The sequence below is a fragment of the Oncorhynchus nerka genome, linkage group LG20, assembly GCF_034236695.1.
Source record: "Oncorhynchus nerka isolate Pitt River linkage group LG20, Oner_Uvic_2.0, whole genome shotgun sequence".
Taxonomy (NCBI): Eukaryota; Metazoa; Chordata; class Actinopteri; order Salmoniformes; family Salmonidae; genus Oncorhynchus; species Oncorhynchus nerka.
In genome coordinates, this window is record NC_088415.1 from 38553269 (window position 1) to 38579516 (window position 26248).

Consider the following 26248-nt stretch of genomic DNA (forward strand, 5'->3'; position numbering starts at 1 on the left):
TGGCTGTGAGCTTTACACCACTCCAGCCGATGCTTGGCATTGCGCATGGTGATCTTAGGCTTGTGTGCAGCTACTCGGCCATGTATATCCATTTTGGGACGCTCCCGACAAACAGTTCTTGTGCTAACGTTTCTTCCAAAGGCAGTTTGGAACTCGGTAGTGAGTTGTTTTTTTTACCATTGTTTCTACAGAATGTTTCCACTTCACAATAACAGCACTTACAGTAACTGAGCTCTTCAATAAGGCCATTCTACTGCCAATGTTTGTCTAAGGACATTGCATGGCTGTGTGCTTGATTTTATACACCCGTCAGCAAAGGGTGTGGCTGAAATAGCCAAATCCACTAATTATAGCGTACCAGTATTGTGATAAAAACAATACCAGATTTCCCATGGCAAAAAGAAAACATGAATTCATCTAAACTCTATGCTCCTATAAAAAGTGACATACAGTACCTACCCTAATAGGAATGTGAGACAATATAGCCACAGAAAAGTATAATTATATAAACTTTTCAAAGCGCTGGTAGTGCACTTAGATGCCTACCACCTGAACCATGCAGACCAGTGCACGAGCTCGGCAGTTATGCATGTGTCTCCTGGATGTATTTTTATCTTGTGCGCATGCTTCAGGTGATAGAAATCTGAGCACACTACCAGCGCTTTGAAAAGTGGATGTTATTATACTTTCCTGTGGATATATTCTCGCATGCCTACCGCCAAAAGGACCAACCACACGGACAACCGGTAAAGTACGTTAAAATGTCCTTTTATTCAACATTCTGGCTTGTAGAGGTCGTGAGAGGAAACTTTCCTGATTCAAAAGCTCATTTCTGCCTTACGCAGAATTCAATGCAGTTCAACGTTTGGTTTCCAGGCACCCTTTTCAAACAATCACTTGTTGTAACGCTGGAGGAGGTGTCACTCAAGTAACCATCTACACTGGTTTAAAATGTCAGAATTTAGAATTGACCGTTTATGATAAGCCATGGCTAAATTGTAGTTGTCCAACAAACATTCAAACTAAGTTCCATTTGCATGTATAGGTGACACAATGATTGTCTTCTCCACAGGGCTTGAAATTGGTTGTGCTCTGCGTTAATTATCATAGGCTACCCATACTAATAAGGCAATCAGGTCAGTTGACGTCACGAATAGGTTGACAAGACACTCTTTTCACTTCAATGTAAATTTGTAAACCATAAAACGTCATATGGCAACTTAGCCCTAAAAATAGAAGACCAAATGTATGATATTAATATTATAAACATTTACTTTGTGCCCGAGATGGCATAGCAGTTCAGACGTCTTTTGTCCTCGTCTTGTCGTGTCGTGTATATATATATATTTACAACTTTTTTCACATACATTTTATTTTTATTTTCCATCAACTCATCTTCAATACACTCTCCTGCAACCTGCCTCACCAATTGATATGTATAAATACGTATTATTTACCTCAAATCTGCAATCCTCCAAGAAGCTAGCCAGAAGCTAGCCAGAAACTCCAAGAAGCTAGCCAGGAGCTAATCAGAAGCTAGTTAGCTTCTTTACTGGCAACTCGTTAGTATTCAGCTAACCACGGTTTGTGGTCATCAGCTATCCTTTAACTCGAAAATCTATCGCCAGTTTTGTACGGCGCAGCGGCTCGGAACGGAACATACCGGACCGATTTTCTCTCCATGTCCCTGGATTTCAACTGCTCTCTGGACATTCACTCCCGGATCTCACAGCTAGCTGGCTGCTATCCGTGTGTCTATCTGCTTTCGTCGATTCCGGAGCAAACATCAATTACTCCGGAGCTAGCCAGCTCCGTCAATCACTCCTGAGCTCCGTCAATCACTCCTGGGCTGCAGTCACCTATCCGGACCCGTTTTACTGCCTACGCGGAGCCCCACCGGGCCTTCACAACTGGACTGCCGACGTTATCTACCCGAAGGAGATCCGGCTGGCTCCTCCGTCGCGACGTTACCTGAATGCCCATCTGCGGCCTGCTAACCGTTAGCTGTCTTACCGGCTGCTCTCAGAATAGACAATCGGACAATTTATTTATTTTTATTATTATTATGTTTCTTCTTGGGCCTCTATAACTATATCTATTGTTTTTATTTTTTTGTTGTTGTGTGATTTGGACTAATCCCCTCTACAACACGGAACTCCACTAATCTACTGACGGAACGCAAGAGGTGGCTAACAACAGACCTCCATCCTATGCTAGCTTGCTACCGATGTCCTGGCTAGCTGTCTAAATCGCCGTGACCCCCAAACCAACCTCTCCACTCCCTGGACCCTTTTGATCACTCGACTAAGGATGCCTCTCCTTAATGTCAATATGTCTTGTCCATTGCTGTTCTGGTTAGTGTTTATTGGCTTATTTCACTGTAGAGCCTCTAGTCCTGCTCACTATACCTTATCCAACTTATTAGTTCCACCACCCACACATGCAATGACATCTCCTGGTTTCAATGATGTTTCTAGAGACAATATATCTCTCTTCATCACTCAATACCTAGGTTTACCTCCACTGTATTCACATCCTACCATACCTTTGTCTGTACATTATACCTTGATGCTATTTTATCGCCCCCAGAAACCTCCTTTTACTCTCTGTTCCAGACGTTCTAGACGACCAATTCTTATTGCTTTTAGCCGTACCTTTATTCTTCTCCTCCTATGTTCCTCTGGCGATGTAGAGGTGAATCCAGGCCCTGCAGTGCCTAGCTCCACTCCTATTCCCCAGGCGCTCTCTTTTGATGACTTCTGTAACCGTAATAGCCTTGGTTTCATGCATGTTAACATTAGAAGCCTCCTCCCTAAGTTTGTTCTTTTCACTGCTTTAGCACACTCTGCCAACCCGGATGTTCTAGCTGTGTCTGAATCCTGGCTTAGGAAGACCACCAAAAATTCAGAAATTTTAATTCCAAACTACAACATTTTCAGACAAGATAGAACTGCCAAAGGGGGCGGTGTTGCAATCTACTGCAAAGATAGCCTGCAGAGTTCTGTCCTACTATCCAGGTCTGTACCCAAACAATTTGAACTTCTACTTTTAAAAATCCACCTCTCTAAAAACAAGTCTCTCACCGTTGCCGCCTGCTATAGACCACCCTCTGCCCCCAGCTGTGCTCTGGACACCATATGTGAACTGATTGCCCCCATCTATCTTCAGAGCTCGTGCTGCTAGGCGACCTAAACTGGAACATGCTTAACACCCCAGCCATCCTACAATCTAAACTTGATGCCCTCAATCTCACACAAATTATCAATGAACCTACCAGGTACCCCCCCAAAGCCTTAAACACGGGCACCCTCATAGATATCATCCTAACCAACTTCCCCTCTAAATACACCTCTGCTGTCTTCAACCAAGATCTCAGCGATCACTGCCTCATTGCCTGCATCCGTAATGGGTCAGCGGTCAAACGACCTCCACTCATCACTGTAAAACGCTCCCTGAAACACTTCAGCGAGCAGGCCTTTCTAATCGACCTGGCCGGGTGTCCTGGAAGGATATTGATCTCATCCCGTCAGTAGAGGATGCCTGGATATTTTTTTTAAATGCCTTCCTAACAATCTTAAATAAACATGCCCCATTCAAGAAAATTAGAACCAGGAACAGATATAGCCCTTGGTTCTCCCCAGACCTGACTGCCCTTAACCAACACAAAAACATCCTATGGCGTTCTGCATTAGCATCGAACAGCCCCCGTGATATGCAGCTGTTCAGGAAGCTAGAAACCGTTATACACAGGCAGTTAGAAAAGCCAAGGCTAGCTTTTTCAAGCAGAAATTTGCTTCCTGCAACACTAACTCAAAAAGTTCTGGGACACTGTAAAGTCCATGGAGAATAAGAACACCTCCTCCCAGCTGCCCACTGCACTGAAGATAGGAAACACTGTCACCACTGATAAATCCACCATAATTGAGAATTTCAATAAGCATTTTTCTACGGCTGGCCATGCTTTCCACCTGGCAACTCCTACCCCGGTCAACAGCACTGCACCCCCAACAGCAACTCGCCCAAGCCTTCCCCATTTCTCCTTCTCCCAAATCCATTCAGCTGAAGTTCTGAAAGAGCTGAAAAATCTGGACCCCTACAAATCAGCCGGGCTAGACAATCTGGACCCTTTCTTTCTAAAATTATCTGCCGAAATTGTTGCCACCCCTATTACTAGCCTGTTCAACCTCTCTTTCGTGTCATCTGAGATTCCCAAAGATTGGAAAGCAGCTGCGGTCATCCCCCTCTTCAAAGGGGGGGACACTCTTGACCCAAACTGTTACAGACCTATATCTATCCTACCATGCCTTTCTAAGGTCTTCGAAAGCCAAGTCAACAAACAGATTACCGACCATTTCGAATCTCACCATACCTTCTCTGCTATGCAATCTGGTTTCAGAGCTGGTCATGGGTGCACCTCAGCCACGCTCAAGGTCCTAAACGATATCTTAACCGCCATCGATAAGAAACATTACTGTGCAGCCGTATTCATTGATCTGGCCAAGGCTTTCGACTCTGTCAACCACCGCATCCTCATCGGCAGACTCGACAGCCTTGGTTTCTCAAATGATTGCCTCGCCTGGTTCACCAACTACTTCTCTGATAGAGTTCAGTGTGTCAAATCGGAGGGTCTGCTGTCCGGACCTCTGGCAGTCTCTATGGGGGTGCCACAGGGTTCATTCTTGGACCGACTCTCTTCTCTGTGTACATCAATGAGGTCGCTCTTGCTGCTGGTGAGTCTCTGATCCACCTCTACGCAGACGACACCATTCTGTATACTTCCGGCCCTTCTTTGGACACTGTGTTAACAACCCTCCAGGCAAGCTTCAATGCCATACAACTCTCCTTCCGTGGCCTCCAATTGCTCTTAAATACAAGTAAAACTAAATGCATGCTCTTCAACCGATCGCTACCTGCACCTACCCGCCTGTCCAACATCACTACTCTGGACGGCTCTGACTTAGAATACGTGGACAACTACAAATACTTAGGTGTCTGTTTAGACTGTAAACTCTCCTTCCAGACCCATATCAAACATCTCCAATCCAAAGTTAAATCTAGAATTGGCTTCCTATTTCGCAACAAAGCATCCTTCACTCATGCTGCCAAACATACCCTTGTAAAATTGACCATCCTACCAATCCTCGACTTTGGCGATGTCATTTACAAAATAGCCTCCAATACCCTACTCAACAAATTGGATGCAGTCTATCACAGTGCAATCCGTTTTGTCACCAAAGCCCCATATACTACCCACCATTGCAACCTGTACGCTCTCGTTGGCTGGCCCTCGCTTCATACTCGTCGCCAAACCCACTGGCTCCATGTCATCTACAAGACCCTGCTAGGTAAAGTCCCCCTTATCTCAGCTCGCTGGTCACCATAGCATCTCCCACCTGTAGCACACGCTCCAGCAGGTATATCTCTCTAGTCACCCCCAAAACCAATTCTTTCTTTGGCCGCCTCTCCTTCCAGTTCTCTGCTGCCAATGACTGGAACGAACTACAAAAATCTCTTAAATTGGAAACACTTATCTCCCTCACTAGCTTTAAGCACCAACTGTCAGAGCATCTTACAGATTACTGCACCTGTACATAGCCCACCTATAATTTAGCCCAAACAACTACCTCTTTCCCAACTGTATTTAATTTATTTATTTATTTTGCTCCTTTGCACCCCATTATTTTATTTCTACTTTGCACATTCTTCCATTGCAAAACTACCATTCCAGTGTTTTACTTGCTATATTGTATTTACTTTGCCACCATGGCCTTTTTTGCCTTTACCTCCCTTCTCACCTAATTTGCTCACATTGTATATAGACTTGTTTTTTTTTTTACTGTATTATTGACTGTATGTTTGTTTTACTCCATGTGTAACTCTGTGTCGTTGTATGTGTCGAACTGCTTTGCTTTATCTTGGCCAGGTCGCAATTGTAAATGAGAACTTGTTCTCAACTTGCTTACCTGGTTAAATAAAGGTGAAATAAATAAAAAATAAAATAAAACATGTGGATATTGTCTTATCTCTATATATATATATATATATATATATATTATGAACAACATATTTATAAAACACTATCTAAAGGGAAAAGTTAATATCATGAATTTGGCATCCTATTTATAAGCCTAATGGTAACCATTTCTAAACATCTAAAGATCAATCACGAATGAATGATGGCATTGCTAGCTACACGTTGAAATGAAGGTGTCCTTTGGGCAAATCAGCTGTCAATGTACTACGTTGAATGTAGCCCACATAAACACAACCTCACTCTGAATTTAATTTCACATAGCTTGTGCAAAACAAGTTTGAGACGTTACTTTCAACGATTCAGTGTTAAGGTAGAGCTTAGCGACGCGAATGAGTATGGAAGCTGATCAGTAGCATACGTGTTGGCATGATAGCTCAGCAGAAACGAATACAGCTTGTTTCCAAAGCTAAGCAGGGTACCTAGAGGTAGGCATCTGGATGGTAGACTAGTTCTCACAGTGCATTGCCCATCATGTAGGAGTCACTGTTCAGGCAGGGACTGTGGCTTCAGATTTTATTTCAATATACAGTAAGCATCTCTTTATTTAGGTTGATGGCATGATGTTGAAACAATGATGTTGATTTAAACAGCATTTTACTATCAATATTGAAACAAGGTCTAATCAAATATGAAATTCAACAACATTTCAACCACCCACTATACTGTATATGGATGAAAAACAGACTTTCTGTGCTTCCAACTTTGTGGCAACAGTTTGGAGAAGGACCTTTCCTGTTTCAGGATGACAATTCCCCTGTGCACAAAGAGAGGTCCATACAGAAGTGGTTTGTCGAGACCGTTGTGGAAGAACTTAACTGGGCTCCACAGAGCCCTGACCTCAATCCCAACGAACACCTTTGGGATGAATTTGAACACCGACTGTGAGCCGGGCCTAATCATCAAACATCAGTGTCCGACCTCACTAATGCTCTTGTGGTTGAATGGAAGCAAGTCCCCGCAGCAATGTTCTAACATCTAGTGGAAAGCCTTCCCAGAAGAGTGGAGGCTGTTATAGCAACAAAAGGGGGACCAACTCCATATCAATGCCCATAAGTTTGGAATGAGATGTTCGACGAGCACATCCTTTTGGTAATGTGGTGTATCAATACACACTTGTACATGTGTGAAGTAGGACAAATATAAGCAACCACCTAAGTATCATATTAAAATTGGAACGCTTTTGAGTTGAGGCATCATCTTTTAGAACTTACGCGAAGGTTACCAAACATGACATTTACAGAGAACCTTCACAGAAACATCTGACTCCCTGCACAAATAGTAATTGATGTGTTCAATATATCCTGAACCCAAGAGCCTTATGAGCAATAAATACAGCTCAGCTGTAGCCTACTTTAATACAAATGTTTCGTACAGTATACAGAGGATGTTCTGAACAAGTTCCATGCAGTATGCTCAATTCTATCCCAAACGTACAGCTTCATAATCAGAATCCTTAAATGCTCCTTCTTTAGATGTAAAACATTTCCCTAAACCCACTGCTTATGGAAACACATGACAGTGGCTAGATTAATGGCACCTCTGAATCTGGAATGATTCAGCATCATTTGCATTGTGTAATGTATATTATAAACGCGCTTCACGTTTGACGTTTTCTAAAGGACAGACAGGAAGAGAAAATGAAAACCTGCCATAACACAAGCCTGGCCAAATAGCTTCATTACTCATCCTGTGCTGCTTTTGTTTGGTGTAATCCTCAAAGGTAACCCTCCAGGCTTTTAACATTCAGCACATACTGTACCTACCCAGAATGCCATCTGATTTGAATGTCTGAGTGATGTGGTTTCTGTTTGATCACATGCTTTATCAAATGCTTTTACATGCAGGAGAAATAACAGGGTCGATGTTAAAGAAACACTCCAAAGCCCTTATAATAAGTGCAGAAGAAAGAAAAAGTACGGAGTCCTTAGTTCTTTCTAAGGGTGTTTACAAGTTACAGGGAAAATCTCCAGCTCTGCTCCATAATCAGATATGACATGTTTCTCGTTGTAATATCATCAATAATCCATTTTTATTGAGCCAATCTTCATTTTACATTACATATAAATTGGATTCATTTAGCAGACACTCTTATCCAGAGCGACTTACAATTAGTGCATTCATCTTAAGATAGCTAGGTGACACAACCACATATCACGGTACATTTTTCCTCAATAACAAAATGATCAGCAAAGTCAGTGCTAGTAGGAAAAGGGTAAAGTAGTTATGATACTGTAGTAGAAGTAACAGGCATCACCATCACACTGACTCAGGGTCAGAGCATCATAGTTCATCCATGGTATTGTATCGTTGAGTCCTATGTTGAATCTGTGTTACAGATCCTTATCCCCCTTTTTACGAAACCGAGGGAAATACCGGAGCATACCATACCATTCATACCAATGTGGGATGAAGAAAACAGAGAATCCGTTACAATTTCTGTAACATTCCTCGCCACACATATTTACTTTGCACATTTTGATGAGAGTTGGTAGAAAGAGCTGCTAGATATGAATAATATTGCAGATTCTCAGAATTGACAGCATGAAAAGACTGGGGAATGCACAAATCTACTTGACTACCAGATGAGCATGTACATAATTCCCAATCAAAACAAATAAGCAGGCTACACATCCAGGCCTGGAGCTACGTCACTGCATCAAGGTGACTAATATTGAGATAAAGACCTCAGGCATGTTTGGTTCCCTTTTTCAGTTGATATGGAAGAGGTTATGCTACTACACCTCTCTTGTATTTGGGGATCCCGAGTGGCACAGCGGTCTAAGGCACTGCATCTCAGTGAAAGAGGCGTCACTACAGTCCCTGGTTTGAATCCGGGCTGTATCACATCCGGCCATGATTGGGAGTCCCTTATTGCGGCGCACAATTGGCCCAACGTCATCAGGGTTTGGCCGGGGTAAGCCATCATTGTAAATAAGAATTAGTTCTTAACTGACTTGCATAGATCAATTTAAAAGTTGAATGATCTCAAAGCCTGATTCAGTCTACTGAATCAGTCTACGCTCTCATACAGAGCCTTCAGTCTACTGAATCAGTCTACGCTCTCATACAGAGCCTTCAGTCTACTGAATCAGTCTACGCTCTCATACAGAGCCTTCAGTCTACTGAATCAGTCTACGCTCTCATACAGAGCCTTCAGTCTACTGAATCAGTCTAGGCTCTCATACAGAGCCTTCAGTCTACTGAATCAGTCTACGCTCTCATACAGAGCCTTCAGTCTACTGAATCAGTCTACGCTCTCATACAGTGCCTTCAGTCTACTGAATCAGTCTACGCTCTCATACAGAGCCTTCAGTCTACTGAATCAGTCTACGCTCTCATACAGAGCCTTCAGTCTACTGAATCAGTCTACGCTCTCATACAGAGCCTTCAGTCTACTGAATCAGTCTACGCTCTCATACAGAGCCTTCAGTCTACTGAATCAGTCTACGCTCTCATACAGAGCCTTCAGTCTACTGAATCAGTCTACGCTCTCATACAGAGCCTTCAGTCTACTGAATCAGTCTACGCTCTCATACAGCTGTGCTTGAGGGAATTTTGTTCTTGTCTTTGTCGTAACCTGTGTTATTTTTGTTGTCTCATTATAAACATATATTCCTAGAATTGTTTATCAATAAGTGTATTTTGTATATAAACAATATCATTTTGTTATCAATGATTAGAATTTTTTATCAATAAAAAAAGTATCATGTTTTTATTACATTTTTTTTAATATAAATTAATTCCCCATAGGATTCAACGGAGAAACCAATTTTTTTTTTAGCAATAAGATTTTTTTTTATATCAAATGTTTAATTATCGATACAAAACATGGTAAGTGTCCATGTTGTTTATTAAAACCAGAACACTGAAGCAAAACAAAAATAGAACAAACCGCAAAAGTTCTGTCAGGTACTCACACACAACACTAAACAGAAAATAATCACCCACAACTCCAAATGGGAAAACTGGCTACCTAAGTATGGTTCTCAATCAGAGACAACGATTGCCAGCTGCCTCTGATTGGGAACCGTACCAGGCCAAATATATAGAGATAGAAAACATAGAATGCCCACCCCAACTCACGCCCTGACCAAACTAAAATAGAGACATAAAAAAGGAACTACGGTCAGGACGTGACAATTGTAAATGATTGATTTTTAGTTTTGTTTGAATTATCAATATCAAAAATGTATTTCTCCTTTGAGAAATTATATCAAAATAATTGTTGAATTTCACATATATTAGCACATATTTAGCATTATTAAGAAGTGGTACCACAGGTCCCAGAGTGGTGTGGGGCACGAAAAAAATCTAGGGCCTGTAGTTTTTCCTGATCTGGTAACCTAAGCAGGTAAAACTCCGGACCTTATACGGTATGCCGTGATGAATCTGTTGTGAAAAGGTTTAATATGGGCTATGATTGGATCAGATTGTTTCTAATCAGGTCACATGATTTTTTTTAAAATTCCTGGATGAAAACCCCGTCAAACTGCTGCAAACTTGTCCATATAAATGATATGTTAAAGAAGGACTAGGGGGGTTTCCTAGACACAGAAAGCAACATCATTGAACAATAAAACTCACAGGGCCTAGCTTGCTTTGTGCAGGTTTGCATCGTGTAGAATAGTCCTGCCCTATCCAACTGTAGGCCTAATAAAAAAATGAATCAGTCTATCAGCTATTGTGCTTATTGATTAATTAAGTCTAGGTAACCTAGTCAGCCCAAGTTTGAATATAAACCAAATTTGATCCAGTTCACATTTTTTCACAAACAAAATGTTACTGCATTGTTTTACCTGGCCAGAGGGACAGGGTACATAGTAGGCTAGACTATGCAGCCGTTGTTGTTAGTAGCCTACAGTTGATCAGACTTAAAAATAGCCTCATTATCAAATCGCATTTTATTTGTCACATGCGCCGAATACAACTGGTGCAGATTTCACAGTGAAATGCCTGCTTATTAACCCTTCCCAACAATGCAGAGTTGGAAATTGTGCAAATTGTAACACGAGAGGAATAAAATACACAAGAATGGAGCTATATACAGGGAATACCAGTACCAGAGTTTCCATGCAATACAGCATGTTAGATCGCTAATGTTTAGGTGTACATGTCAAGGCTCAGGAGAAGACCCAGATGCAGACAGTTTCGATGTAACAAAAGTTTATTACATAAACAGGGGCAGGCAAACGACAGGTCAAGGGCAGGCTGAGGTCAGTAGTCCAGAGCAGAGTCCGAAAGGTACAGAACGGCAGGCAGGGTCAGGGCAGGCAGGGGTCAGTAATCCAGGGTGGTATAACAAGGTACAGAACGACATGCAGGCTCAGGGTCAAGGCAAGCAGAATGGTCAAAAACCAGGAAAGCTAGAAAACAGGAACTAGAGATGGACAGGAGCATGGGAAAAACCGCTGGAAGGCTTGATGAAACAAAACGAACTGGCAACAGACAAACAGAAAACATAGGTATAAGTACACTGGGGATAATGGGGAAGATGGGTGACACCTGGAAGGGGTTGGAGACAAGCACAAAGACAGGTGAAACAGATCAGGGTGTGGCAGTATACTGTAGGCTAAGACATTTACGTTTAAGAGTTTTTACTTGTGTCTGGAGTGATGTTATCACTCTTGCTGAATAAATACCAGAGGTAAGTGGAGAGTGTGCGTTCAGCTTTGTGCGTTGTGCCCGGCCCGCATGACCTGCAATTTTCATGAATCTGATTGGTCAAGACACTCACAAAGCCTGCAGCAACACTCCTATGTGAAGGACAGAGAAATTCTGGGAGAGTTGACAAATCATGAGGCAAATCGGCCAAAAGAAACGCACTTTGCCCTCTTGATTTAGTTCAATAAAATAATAAGTGGTCTGGCGCTGCCACACCTGACTGAAAAGTGCTGGAGCAAATCTCGCCTCACCATTCGTTTTCCAGCGGCACTGCCATAATTACTACTTGGTGGAAGCACCATTGGCAGCCATTAAAGATGTGAATAATTTTGAATAAGATGAGTACTGTGGTGGCAGCATCGTGCTATGGCTATGCTTGTTACTGGAAGGGGCTGGGGAGTATGTTTGGATCAAAATAAGTATTAAAGGAGCAAAGGACAGGAAAACCATCGTCTTCTGAAAACCTAACCCTCTGATAGTTCATTTTTTTCAGAGGAACAATTACACATTCTAATGCCAAAGACCCACCAGAATGGCTTTCCAATAGGTGTTGAGTGTTCATGAATAGTCTAGCAGTCTCAGTCCTGACCTAAATCTGCTTGAAAGTCAGTGACAAACATTAAATATTGTTGTCCATCAATGATTCCTAACCAAATGCACTGAGCTTGAGTAATTTTGACAAAAACAATTGATATGTTGCCCAAAGAGTTGTACAAGGTTGTAACGCACTTCTATGAGTAGTGGGTGTGGAGTCAGGCGCAGGTAACAGAGGGCAAAGGACAACCAGGTGCATAACAAAGACCGGGCCAAAAACAGGACCCAACCAGTCTAGTAGACTGGTGACGACGACCGCAGAGCGCCGCCCGAACAGGAAGAGGAGCCACAGTACTCCCCGACGCCGGCCTCGAGGGTGACTAATGGAAATCCCCCAACAGGGACGGATCCAAGATGTCCCCCAGCACCTCTCCACCGGACCATACCCCTCCCAGTCCACGAGGTACTGCAGGCCCCTCACCCGGGGTCTAGAGTCCAGAACAGCACGTACTGTGTACGCCAGGGACCCCTCGATGTCCAGAGGGGGCGGAGGGACCTCCGGCTCCTCACCTTCCTGGTCCTCTACCAGCTACCACAGGCCTGAGGAGAGACACCTGAAATGAGGGGTTAATACGATAGTAAGAAGGGAGTTGTAATCTATAACACACCTCGTTTATCCTCCTCAGGACTGCGGCCCCAGCTTTCGGCAGAGCAGGCGGAGGCGCAGGTTTCGGGTCGAGAGCCAGACCCTGTCCCCCGGTGCGAACACAGGGGCCTCACTGTGGCGGTGGTCAGCGTTCCTCTTCTACCGTCCACCAGCTTGCTTAAGGGATTCCTGGACGGCCCTCCAGGTCTCCTTAGAGGGCTGCACCCACACCTCCACTGCAGGAGCCTCGGTCTGACTCTGATGCCACGGTGCCAGGACCATCTGGTAGCACAACACAACACGCATTGAAACGGTGACATGTTCGTGGAGGAGTGGCGTTGTGAGTTCTGAGCCACCTCCGCCCATGGGATGTACCTCGCCCATTCTCCTGGCCGGTCCTGGCAATACAACCGCAGAAACCTACCCACCTCCTGGTTCACTCTCTCCACCTGCCCATTACTCTCGGGGTCAGGCTGACCGAGACCCCCAGACACTCTATAAACACCCTCCAAACTCAGTACGTGAACTGGGGACCCCGATCAGAAACTATGTCCTCAGGCACCCCGTAGTGCCGGAAGACGTGGGTAAATAGGGCCTCCGCAGTCTGTAGGGCCGTAGGGAGACCAGGAAATGGGAGGAGACGGCAGGACTTAGAAAACCGATCCACAACGACCAGGATCGTGGTGTTCCCCTGAGACGGGGGAAATCAGTAAGAAAGTCCACCGACAGATGAGACCACGGCCGTTGTGGAACGGGGAAGGTCTGTAACTTCCCTCTAGGCAGGTGCCTAGGAGCCTTACTCTGAGCACACACCGAACAGGAAGAGACATGGAACCTCACGTTCTTAACTAAGGTGGGCCACCAGTCCTTCCCCCTAAGTACTTCCCCCTTGTCCTCGCCACACCAGGATGACCCGAAGAGGGTAGCGTGTGACCTCCCCGAATCAATTGATCACGGACACCAAGCGGTACGTACTTAAGACCTGTAGGACAATGTGGAGGCGCAGGTTCCAACCGTAAAGCCCCCTCGATGTCCGCGTCCACCTCCCATACCACCGGTGCCACCAGCCTTGAAGCTGGAAGGATGGGAGTAGGATCGATGGGTCGATCCTCGGTGTCATAGAGATGGGACAGCGCGTCGGCCTTCGTGTTGCACAAAAGCAGGCGGGCATCACCGGCTTAAATAGCCCCCCGAACAGGAAGAGGAGCCACCTTCGGTGGGAGTCGTGACAAAGGTTAGTAGAATCTTATTCAAAAGGATTCACAGCTGTAATGGCTGCTTCCACCAAGTATTAACTCTGGGGTGTGAAGACATACCTAATTAATACATTTTAATAAAAAAAATTCAGGCAACAAAATGTGAAGAATGGGTAAGGGATGTGTAGACTTTCACTAGTGACTGTATGTAGGAGCATGCACAGGTAATCCTGCCCCCATGAAGGTCATTACCTTAGATTTTATTTATATCGAATCTCTGTGCTGCACCCAATTAGCACAGGCATACAGTGATGTAGAGATACAAATATATAAATCCACATTCATCCCAAATGTTGAAGGGAAGTACACGACAAGCCTATGCATTGTACATTTAGCATCATTGTCACACATTGTTTGTAGATGTTGCATCCTTGTCACATCTTATGTCTACCGGATTTCATTGCATTAGTTATTTGACCCCAAATAATTTTTAGGAAACCAAGTCCCACATGCCCCTGCCTGTAACCCTGTAACTAAATATCAAATTGGCTATGACTGTTGTGTGGAAAACCAGCTGACGAGGCAGAGATTTTATGCTAATCCTGTACTCATTATAATTGCCCCAAAAAATGTGTAGGGTGCGTCCCAAATAGAACCCTATTCCTTATAGTGCACTACTTTTGACCAGGACACAATGGGCTCTGGTCAAAAGTGATGCACTATGTAGGGAATAGGGTGCCATTTGGAAAACAGATCTAGTGAGACAGAGAAGAGAATGGTGGCTGCTGCCTGTTAGACAGTGGGGCTGGACGAAGTGAGAGTAAGTTGGTGGATTTATGCACAACAGGCTCAATTGAATGGTTCTGAACTGAAGCCTGCTTTTCTCACTGCTGCATGCTGGCACTTACCATATTTCACCCTGAATAATTGAATGCTCTACATCTTTATTGCTTCTCTGCACTTCTCCATTGCATCATTGTTCATTGTCCTTTATGAACGAGATCAAGTTGTGATGTGTCCCAGTTTGATATCAAGTCTTCTTGTATTATCCTCTTTTGGCTTGTTCAGCAAATTGCAATGGGCTCCCCTACCCATTGATGTAGGCCAACATCTTTACATGAGAAAGAGGAAACAGAAAACATTGGCAAAATCACTTGAAATCACTGGCCACTTTAATAATGGAACACTAGTCACTTTTTAATAATGTTTACATATTTTGCATTACTCATCTCATATGTATATACTGTATTATATTCTACTGTATTGTAGTCTATGCTGCCCTACCAAGCAAAAAGGCAGTAACTGCTCATAAGTGTGGAACTGAGAAAATGGCTTTTATTTACCTTGGTTTCACAGTAACTTGATGCAGTTACTGCTAACATGACCCCCGTTTTCTCCAAACACAATAGAGGCAGGATACTTGTCCACATGATTAAGCAGCAACTTAATCTGCTTAATCCACATGATTAAGCAGTAATGTAGCAAAATTGACATTATCTCCGACCAAATGAGCAGTTACTGCCTTTTTGCTTGGTAAGGCAGAATGCCGCTCTGACGTTGCTCGTCCAAATATTTATATATTCTTAATTCCATTCCTTTAGATGTGTGTGTATGGTTGTGGAATTGTTATTACTTTTACATATTATTGCACTTGTTGGAGCTAGAAACACAAGCATTTTGCTACACCCGCAATAACATCTGCTAAACATGTGTACAGTATGTGACCAATAACATTTGATTTGATTTGAAAGTGCAGTGATGTTAACAAAATTCCTTAAACTCCCACCTTGTTTCCTGTAGCTGCATGTACTAATGGCTCTCACACAATACAATGCACATTTCTGTATGTTGTAAAACCGCTACATGGTCGCTGCCCATATCATTGCATAATGCAGAGGTCAGAAGCAACTGCTTGCATGTGCATTACCACTCCACTATGTCTCCCTGTCATGGCTTTTGCGCCTTCAGTACAGATACCAACACATCTTGACCACCAAAGTCCATTTTATGTCACAAAGCTGTCCAGTACTTTAAAAAAAAAATCCTCTCACCTTGTAATGGTTTCCTGTGGTTTACAGAAAAGGATGTTTCGCTTAATTGACCCCACATAAAGGTAACGGACATATACCAGGAGCTGTGCCAGGCCCAACATTTCTGTTGACTCATCCAGCTGTAAGGCATATAATTAGTTTCAAAACATCTCCTACTATGTCACTGATGCGTCGTGAAACAGTGTTGTTTGATGAAGGAATTGTCTGTAGTCTTTTCCCCCAGCCATATCCGCGGCAGTAGGGAAATTAAGTCATCCACAATAGTATGGGCCTTGCCTGTCCTAGCTACTCGGTAGCTCACCATATATGTCGCTTCTAGCCCCTTATTAGTGGTATCTGTTACTTTTATACATGTTACTACTCGAAAGTCGTCTTTATTCTCGCTCAAAAAACTCATGTTTCGTTTGTAAATGTCTGCGCATGAGTGAAAGTTTTCCGCGAGAGAGTAAGTAGCGGTTAATGTGATTGGATGATAATTATTTGACTAGGCTACCTGTATTTGACATTGTGTTATTTCGCAAAACACTAACGTTAGATGGTTTCATTTGATTTTTGGCAGACGAGAAGAAAAAAAACTCACCCAAACATATAGCCCCGTTAGAAAATGTAAATGTAATGTTTGAAAATGTGAAGAATTTATTTTTAAAGTAAAAAACCTTTTTGTGAATTACATTTTTATTTGGCGTACCGCCAAAGGCATGGCGTGTACCTAGTTTGGGAATACCTGGATTTGAGAATTGAGTTAAGATTACCAAGAATAAAAGTGTTCAGTGTTTATGTTGCTGCGTTTCTTTTATTCAATAAACCACTAGAAAGGCAATACATTTTGAAGACATGTTTCATTTGGGCTACACAATATTATTTGTCATGAAATCAATGGTTCTTATTGACCATTCTAACATTGATAACCGCTCTAAACGTGATATAATCTAATGGTTTATCAAAGGGCCCATAAACATAGTGTAGCGACCCGCACAGACAGCTGTGTGTTATGTGCTAGGCTAGGAGGTGGTTGTGTTGTACTGACCAGTACCCGGTGTTCGCGGGGTCCGACATGTCAATCAACCTGCTATCTGCCAATCACGGGAATGCCTGGAATGTTCTGATGCCGGGCATCCTGGTGGTTGGCGGAGTGGCGTGGAGGGGGGTTGGGCATTGGAAGTTAAGACCAGGTTCAGCCTTTGTTCTCTCTCTCTTACGTCTGGGCTTCATAAGAGAAGGTCACGATTGGCTTGTGGGTTATCTGTCATCTATTTGGCGTGTGCTACGGCCCAAACAGTAGCCTGTGTAAAGTTGGTTCAATAAACCGTCAATTCGCAAACTCAAGCCTCTGTCTGGACAATTGTTCATTTATGATCTAGTCAGGTCATTACAATAGATAAAAACGAATCTGTGCTGTGCTTTTCAATTGATAAATGATTGAACACTGCTCCCTGCTGGTCAAATGGCCACATTGAACTGCCTTTATTTTGAATTGAAAAAGGATGGAACCCCTCCAAGGATCAGATGTCAAGGATCAGCATGTCCCGTGCGAGCAAGGCAGGTTGATGTTTCCAGAGTTAGAGTAGTGCAGAGGCAGTGAAGAAAGTAGAGGAAGATGGGTCAAGGGGGAGGGATCCTCAGAGGAGTGGTGTGAGTAGTAGATCTGTACCAGTGCAGAGGGATAAACCAACAAGTGATATATGTTTCAGTAAGATTGGATTTTTGGCATTTATAGCAATGGTTATTAACTGTAATGCAGAGATGGAACGTAAGTCGCAGAAAATAGAGGTTGTGGTGGCAGCTGCAGAGAGGCATTTGGGTGTGTAAGACTTGACATCAGAAGAGTCACATGATGTGTTAAGTGGTGGTCCCATCCTTTCATGTTGTTGGCCTGAAGTAGGACTAAATAGATTTAAATAGTGGAGTATGGTATTTATTATTATTTAGAATTTTTATTGTGAGTGTAGTGTTAGATGGTAAGGTATTTGTTGTGTGTGTGTGTGTGTGTGTGTATGTATATATATATATATATATATATATATATATATATATATATATATATATATATATATAAGCATTGTATAAGGGAGTTATACTCCAGTATAGTAGGTGGCAGTAATGCAACATTTATTGGATGCCAACCGCCGTTAAACCTCATCGAAGAAGAAGTAGAACATAAAATAATAAAAAATTATTACTATGTAAGGAAGTGGAGGGTGAGCCCAAACTAGCAATTCGATGTGGCTTTATTTAGCTAATCTTGGAATGAAATCAATAGTTTTAAAATATAAAAGTAGCCAGTCTATTAAAATTAGCTTGATGAGAAATATGTGTTTACAACTAGCTAGCTAGCTACGTCAGTGCAGGGCTAAATTACAGAGCCCGGACCTAACTAGTTATGTTAGGTAACATTAATTACAGTAGCTTAACTAATTAGGTAGCTAGAGTAATGTCAACAAACCTGTTTAGTCAATCGATTTTGTATAATTGCATGATACCAAATTTTGAATTTTGGCGACAACGTTATCATTAGTATTTGAAATGGTCACTCGCCTCCAGAAAGTCACTCATCAACCCAAGTTGATTTTGACTAGCCCAAAAGAGAGAACTCCAGGGTTAGCTAATAATAGCTAGGTGTCAGTCAAGTCTCTGTAAGAATGGGTTTTCAGGCTGACAAATATAATACTGTAATTCCATGGCATTCATACATTCCATAAGGTCCCAACTAACACATTGAATCACATGACCATAGCCTTATAGACTGTCAATGGCAGGGCAACAGTTGTCATCTGATTTACGGCCCAGATGTGGATCCATACACCTTGCTCTTGTGTTCTTTGACATACTCTTTGTTGTTTCAGATCAAACAGAAGATCACAGGATGGATACTAGTGGGAAACCCTCCACAGCCCAATTTCTGCTATTAGCCACCAGCTCAGCACTTACTGCAGTCTTCTACTCTGTGTACTGGAGGAGGACAACAACCGTAGCTAGATTAAAGGTAATAACATTGCAGCCTTGCCTCATCTATATTATCTACCTTATCTCTTTAAATCTGTTAGTAGCATGTTTAGTAGTTAGGCTAAACATTGGCAAGCGACACATTGAAGGTGGTTTAAAATATTTTGTTTGCAACTTACCAGAGCACACCACTGCGCCCAGAAATCCAATGTAACGTTATCAATAGTTCAGACAGTGTTTTTATATCATTGCAGTTGACCAGGAAACGATGTAACTTAATCACAATGTCTATAACTGCATTGACAATGAACATTTGAGGTTTTTGATTATTATTCAATATCATTTATGTTTTACAGGGAGCCAAGAAAGTGTCTATTGATCAGGATATGAAGAACATCCTGACAGAAGCACCAGGAAAATGTGTCCCGTACGCTGTTATTGAAGGTGTTGTGAGATCTGTGAAAGAAACCTTGAACAGCCAGTTTGTGGACAACTGCAAAGGGGTCATCGAGAGGTTAACTCTAAAGGAGAAGAAGATGGTGTGGAATCGCACCACTCATCTCTGGTAAGTGCTAAAGTACACTAAAGTGTTATAATATTTTGCACCCTCTCTTACTGTTAGCTCAATTTGTGTGGATTTATTTTTTGTGTGTGGAGACACTTTCACACACTGACGATGGCCTAGTAATGGCTAACTTTTGTTCTGCTTATGCTACCTCCTAGAATGAATTAATAAATATGGTACCTTTTTTAAAAGTAAAAGAAAATATAAAAACAAACTTGATGATGAAAAACATTATACTCTATACTGTATCTTTTTGTGGATATACATCTCTGTAGGTATCTAATATTTTATACCTGTCAGGAACGAGAGTGAAAAGGTCATCCACCAGCGTACCAACACGGTGCCCTTTGACCTGGTGTCCCACGACGAGGCTGTGGCAGCCACCATTCGGGTCATCCGTCCCCTGGACTCCTCGGAGCTGGACCTGGAGACCACCTATGAGAACTTTCACCCCACTGCCCAGTCCCTGACCAACGTCATCGGCCACTTCATCAGCGGGGAGCGCCCTAAAGGTGTGGTCCTGTGTGGCTCAGTTGGTAGAGCATGGTCTTTGCAACACCAGGGTTGTGGGTTCAATTCCCGCTGGGGCCACCCATACTTACTAAACTAGGGGGGAAAAATACCATGAATTTCAATAAATGTAATCCATGGAATGGTCCTTGGGAAGAAGGATTGTTGATATATATTTGACATTTGTATCTAAAAGCATAATTTTGAAATAATTAATCAAAGCAAAGTTAATATATTTATGCCATTTTGGACCCAGGCCTCCTTAATGTTTAATCTGTAGGTTTCAATATATTGATGAACATTACACACCCTACAGGCATATCAAAGTTCCAGATTGGAATCGCTGCAGCTTTTAGAGTTATGATCAGTGGTGTAGTGGAGGGTGAACACACTTTTTCAAATAGATTCAATATTCAAATAGTCTGGATAAACATTTGATTAGATGTTCAGGAGTCTTATGGCTTGGGGGTAGAGGCTGTTTAAAAGCCTCTTTTGACTTGGCGCTCTGGTACCGCTTGTCGTTAGGTAGCAAAGAGAACAGTCTATGACTAGGTTGGCAGGAGTCTTTGGCAATTTTTAGGGTCTTCCTCTGACACCGCCTGGTATAGAGGTTCTAGATGGCAGGAAACTTGACCCCAGTGATGTACTGGGCCGTACGCACTACCCTCTGTAGTGCTTTGTGGTCGGAGGCCGAGCAGTTGCCATACTAGGCAGTGATGCAACCAGTCAGGATGCTCTTGATGGTGCAGCTGTAGAACCGTTTGAGTATCTGTAAACCCATGCCAAATCTCCTGAGGGGGAATAGGTTTTGTCATGCCCTCTTCACAACTGTCTTGGTGTGCTTGGACCATGTTAGTTTGTTGGTGATGTGGACACCAAGAAACTTGAAGCTCTCAACCTGCTCCACTACAGCCCCGTCAATGAGAATGGGGGCGTGCTCGGTCCTCTTTTTCATGTAGTCCACTATAATCTCCTTTGTCTTGATCACATTGTGGGAGATGTTGTTGTCTTGGCACCACACGGTCAGGTCTCTGACCTCCCTATAGGCTATCTCATCGTTGTCGTTGATCAGGCCTACCACTGTTGTCATCTGCAATTTATTTTTTATTTAACTAGGCAAGAACACATTCTTATTTACAATGATGGCCTAGGAACAGTGGGTTGTCAGGAGGTTCAGGATCCAGTTGCAGAGGGAGGTGTTTAGTCCCAGGGTCCTTAGCTTAGTGATGATCTTTGAGGGTACTATGGTGTTGAACGCTGAGCTGTAGTCAATGAATAGAATTCTCACATAGGTGTTCCATTTGTCCAGGTGGGAAAGGGCAGTGTGGAGTGCAATTGAGATTGCATCTGTTTATCAGATTGCATCTGTGTATCTGATGGGGTGGTATGCAAATTGAAGTGGGTCTAGAGTTTCTGGGATAATGGTGTTTATGTGAGCCATGACCAGCCTTTCAAAGCACTTCATGGCTATAGACGTGAGTGCTACGGTTCGGTAGTCGGAGACCAGGGAGGCCAAATCTACACTGGAGTTGTTTACCAAGAAGACAGTGAATGTTCCTGAGTGGCCAAGTTACAGATTTGATTTTAAATCTGCTTGAAAATGTATGGCAAGACCTGAAAATAGTTGTCTAGCAATGATCAATAACCAATTTGAGCTTGAAGAAGTTTAAAAAAGATTAATGGGCAAATATTGCACAATCCAGGTGTGGAAAGCGCTTACACTTACCCAGAAAGTATTGACTCAGGGGTGTGAATACTTATGTAAATGAGATATTTCTGTATTTAATTTTCAATACATAACCCAACAATTTCAAAAAACATGTTTTCACTGTCATTATGCGGTATTGTGTGTAGATGGGTGAGGGAAAAAATGTATTTAATCCATTTTGAATTCTGCCTGTAACACAACAAAATGTGGAATAAGTCGAGGGGTCTGAATAAGGGATTTATTATTTTAGATCATTCAGAGTCTGTCACTGTTTGTCATAAGTTTTGAACAGGGCGCCTTTCCTTCGCCGGTTGGGCCGTTTGGGATTTTTTTATGCCAAATTGGAGTATTCCCACTTCTCCAGGCACCACTACACCACTGGTTGAGATCCAATTAGATAAAATGACCGAATGGGAAACTGTATTCAAAATGGTTGCTCTCTGCTGGTGATTTGCAGGATGTGCAATGTTACAAGTAAGTAAAAGGAGGCTTGTGATTGGTTTACATTGCCTACTATGCCAATTTCTCTGGGCCATAACTTTTAACCTAGCAGAAATCCCTGGGTAAGGCCAAAATGTCAAATGTGCCAACTTTGATCAATTATTTCTCAATTATGCTTTTAGATACAAACGTCATATGTCAACAATTCTTCCTCCAAAGGACTATTCTATGGATTATTTTGTGAAAATCTCCAAAATCATGGTCTTTTTTTGTCCTGGTTTCGTGAGGAATCAGTCATTTGAATAATGTAATGTACTTTGTGATTGATATACTTTTATCCAATAAATCAATCAATAAAATTATATCCTAAATGGTATGTTATTATTATCTTAGGTATCCACGAGATGGAGGAGATGTTACGTCTGGGGGAGAGTGTGACCGGGGTCGGGGAGCTGGTGCTGGACAACAACCTGGTGAAGCTCCAGCCTCCCAAGCAGGGCCTGAGGTACTTCCTCAGCCGACTGGACTATGACTCCCTGGTGGAGAAGCAGCAGATCACAGTCAGGTTCTGGAGGATCCTGACTATGATGTTTGGTGTAGTTGCTTCCACAACGCTCTTCTTCATCCTGTGGAAGCAGTGGGCTTACCATACACAGAGGAGGAAGAAGAAGATTGTTCTGGAGGAATTCAAGGAGCAGCAGAGGAAGAGGATGAGGGAGCTGAATGTGGAGGAGGCCAGTGTTTCCCCTAGTGCCTGTACAGTGTGTTTGAGCCAGGAGCGTTCCTGTGTGTTCCTGGAGTGTGGGCATGTCTGTGCTTGTGACCGGTGCTACCAGGCACTGTCAAAGCCAAAGAAGTGCCCTATCTGCAGGGCGACGATAGAGAGGGTAGTGCCTCTTTATAACAGCTAATGGACAATGCCATTTGGATGGCCATTGTAAATGGACTGATCTAATGTCACTGAAAAAAGGATTGTCGGCTTGTAGCTTGATCTGAGTTATATCAGTTGAAATGAAAACGTCATATCCAGGATCCTTCTTAGTTGTAGAATCAACCCAGAACTTGAATGTTTTCACCTTTCTCCAAAGCACACATCAAAGCCATTTTGAATAAATAAAGACAAACAAAATAAATATATCCTCAACCTATTTTACAAATCTGTTGGCCCTATACTATCCACACACATGTATGTAAATGCTTGTCTGCCAGGAGAGGGTGATGTCTGCCTTGCATACCTTTTCAACAGGGAAGAAAGAGTACATCATATTTTATGATTTATATAAACCATTGCATTTGCTCTAAGCAGAAAATGCACAGAAATTATGTACAAAATAAAGGTATTTGCATATTAAAAACCATTTGATAAAGTACCAAGTTTTTTAAGTGACAATCAGTAAGTTATCATAAAAGAAGGCGCAATACACAATGGTGTTAATAACTTATTCATGAAGTGTTGACTGTTACGGGATGTCCATTGAACCGAGAAAGTAAAGAATAAACACAATATCACGAGCGTGTCGTGACGAGACAAGTGAATGCACCAGGAAAAGGCTACCTCAGTCGGATCTTCTGCCAATTCTGCTAGGGATTGTTTTGCATCGCTCTCCTACACTATTTGCATTTCTCTCCATCAGACTTTTATTCTGTAAATGACTATTCCATCGATAAAATACCCATTTATTCGTAAAGAGGACGGAACATTTTGGATAAAATGTGTTTTATGCAAGCGATATCATAGGCTACAGTATAATGTTCAGTTGATTATCAAATCATCGTTTTCACTGACGTCTTTCAGTATCGATTATTGACTAAGCTTTTATTGTGAAGACATTGCGGAAAGTATTGCCTTACAATGAGAAAAACTCATTATGGTGCTGATGGCGACAGGTCTCCATCACCGGTCTCCTTGCAGGATGCCAACAACTTCTATTGTAGCCTACTTCACAGACTAAAAAAAAACACCTCAACTCTAACAGATTGGGAGAAGTGAAAGAGGTGAGAGGCTATTGTCAGCCATAGGACATCTCTAAATCATTACAGTAAAGGCAATAAACACTTTTGGAAATAGGACAAAGGCCTAGTGTGTGTGTGTCCAAAAATACAGTCGGCCTCTTATTGGAAAATGTGTTCATATTTACCAGTGGCATTACTGGACACAGCATGTAAAATTAACTTTCCCATGAATAGATAAAGGCTGAGTTGAAATCCACTATCTCGTAGTTGATGCTTGCCTGCATCCTGAATCAGAATCTGACTGAATTCTCACAATTGTGTTCTCTTATCAGCAGTTGTCATTGAAGATGACAGAATAGATGGTGAGCTGAAAGACCCAACAAAAATAACAACTGCTGGTGTCTAAAATATGGTTGGAAGATCAAATATAGGCCTACCCTACCCTCCTTGCTCAACAAATAAACCATTTGGAGTGTTATGGTATTGTAATCCTCAGCAACTTGTCCTCCCAAGTTTAGCTTGAGATGTAGACCCCCCCCCCAAAAGTACTTGAGCAATTTGATTGGTTGATGATAGGCCTGTGACATCAGATCTCAACAATGATTGGAGAAGTGTTTAGCATCACCAGGAAGCTTAGGCTACCACATCCTTATATATGCATTTTTTTTCATAAGCGCAACGTGACTGCAAGACAGGTTGGAATGTCTGACTGAAATACGGGAAAAATCAACCTTTCTAAATTGGTGGTGTTTGAATTTGTTGATAAAATGCGGGACATGATTGTTTGGTTGCGGGGCGAAGGGACAAAATGCAACACTGTCCCGCACAATCCGAGACGTGGTCACCCTACCTTTTTGCAGTGATGAAATACTGAACCACTTGTTTTTTACAGAATGACAATTGAAGGAAAACCATTTGTATTAATCATGCACTTGTTGCTGTTCCTAGTTGTACTTATGCCATTGCTCTGAACTGCCGGCTCATTCTAATGTGAAAATCTATTTTTGTATCAGGCAGCTACCTATGAAACAACAAACAACTAGAATGACTTTGGCGATGTAATTTACAAAATAGCCTCCAACACCCTACTTAGCAAATTGGATGCAGTCTATCACAGTGCCATCCATTTTGTCACCAAAGCCCCATATACTAACCACCATTGCAACCTGTATGCTCTCGTTGGCTGGTCCTCGCTACATATTCGTCGCCAAACCCACTGGCTCCAGGTCATCTATAAGTCTTTGCTAGGTGAAGCTCTGCCTTATCTCAGCTCACTGGTCACCATAGCAACACCCACCCGTAGCACGCACTCCAGCAGGTATATTTCTATGGTAATCCCCAAAGCCAACACCTTTCTTTCCAGTTGTCTGCTTCCAATGACTGGAACGAATTGCAAAAATCACTTAAGTTGGAGACATATCTCCCTCACTAACTTCAAACATTGGCTGTCAGAGGAGCTTACAATTCGCTGCAACTGTACACAGCCCATCTGTAAATAGCCCATCCAACCAACTACCTACCTCATCCCCATATTTTTTTTATTTTTATTATTCTCTTTTGCACACCAGTATTTATACTTGCACATCCTCATCTGTGCATCTATCACTCCAGTGTTAATTGCTAAATTGTTATTACTTCGCCACTATGGCCTATTTATTGCCTTACCTCCTTACTTGATTTGCACACGCTGTACACAGATTTTATATTGTGTTATTGACTGTACGATTGTTTATCCCATGTGTAACTCTGTGTTGTTGTTTTTGTCGCACTGCTTTGCTTTATCTTGGCCAGGTCGCAGTTGTAAATGAAAACTTGTTCTCAACTGGTTAAATAAAGGTGAAATAAAAAAGGTATTTAACCTACCTGGTTAAATAAAGGTGAAATAAAAAATGTAAAAATCATGTTTTTGTGATTGTAACAGTCAACACATTTGATAGTATTGTGCTGTCCTAGGGTCACAACAGGTCACAACTGTCCCAAATATCTCAGATGATGCCAGCATATTA

At 42.4% G+C, this 26248-nt stretch overlaps 1 protein-coding gene across 5 annotated transcripts; it reads left to right on the forward strand.

Annotated features, from left to right (window-relative positions):
* Positions 1 to 606: 606 nt before the first annotated feature.
* LOC115102462 (mitochondrial ubiquitin ligase activator of NFKB 1-like) lies at positions 607 to 23659 on the forward strand. 5 transcript variants are annotated; one of them, XM_029622437.2, is made up of 5 exons: positions 607 to 751; positions 18966 to 19105; positions 19422 to 19630; positions 19931 to 20142; positions 22683 to 23659. In XM_029622437.2, the coding sequence occupies exons 2-5, from the start codon at positions 18986 to 18988 to the stop codon at positions 23198 to 23200; spliced, it is 1059 nt and encodes a 352-aa protein (XP_029478297.1). In that variant the 5' UTR covers positions 607 to 751; positions 18966 to 18985; the 3' UTR covers positions 23201 to 23659. The 5 variants fall into 5 exon arrangements, with proteins under 5 accessions (XP_029478297.1, XP_029478298.1, XP_029478296.1 ...); XM_029622438.2 differs by lacking the exon at positions 607 to 751 and adding an exon at positions 18235 to 18305; XM_029622436.2 differs by lacking the exon at positions 607 to 751 and adding an exon at positions 18246 to 18320.
* The last annotated feature ends 2589 nt before the right edge of the window (positions 23660 to 26248 follow it).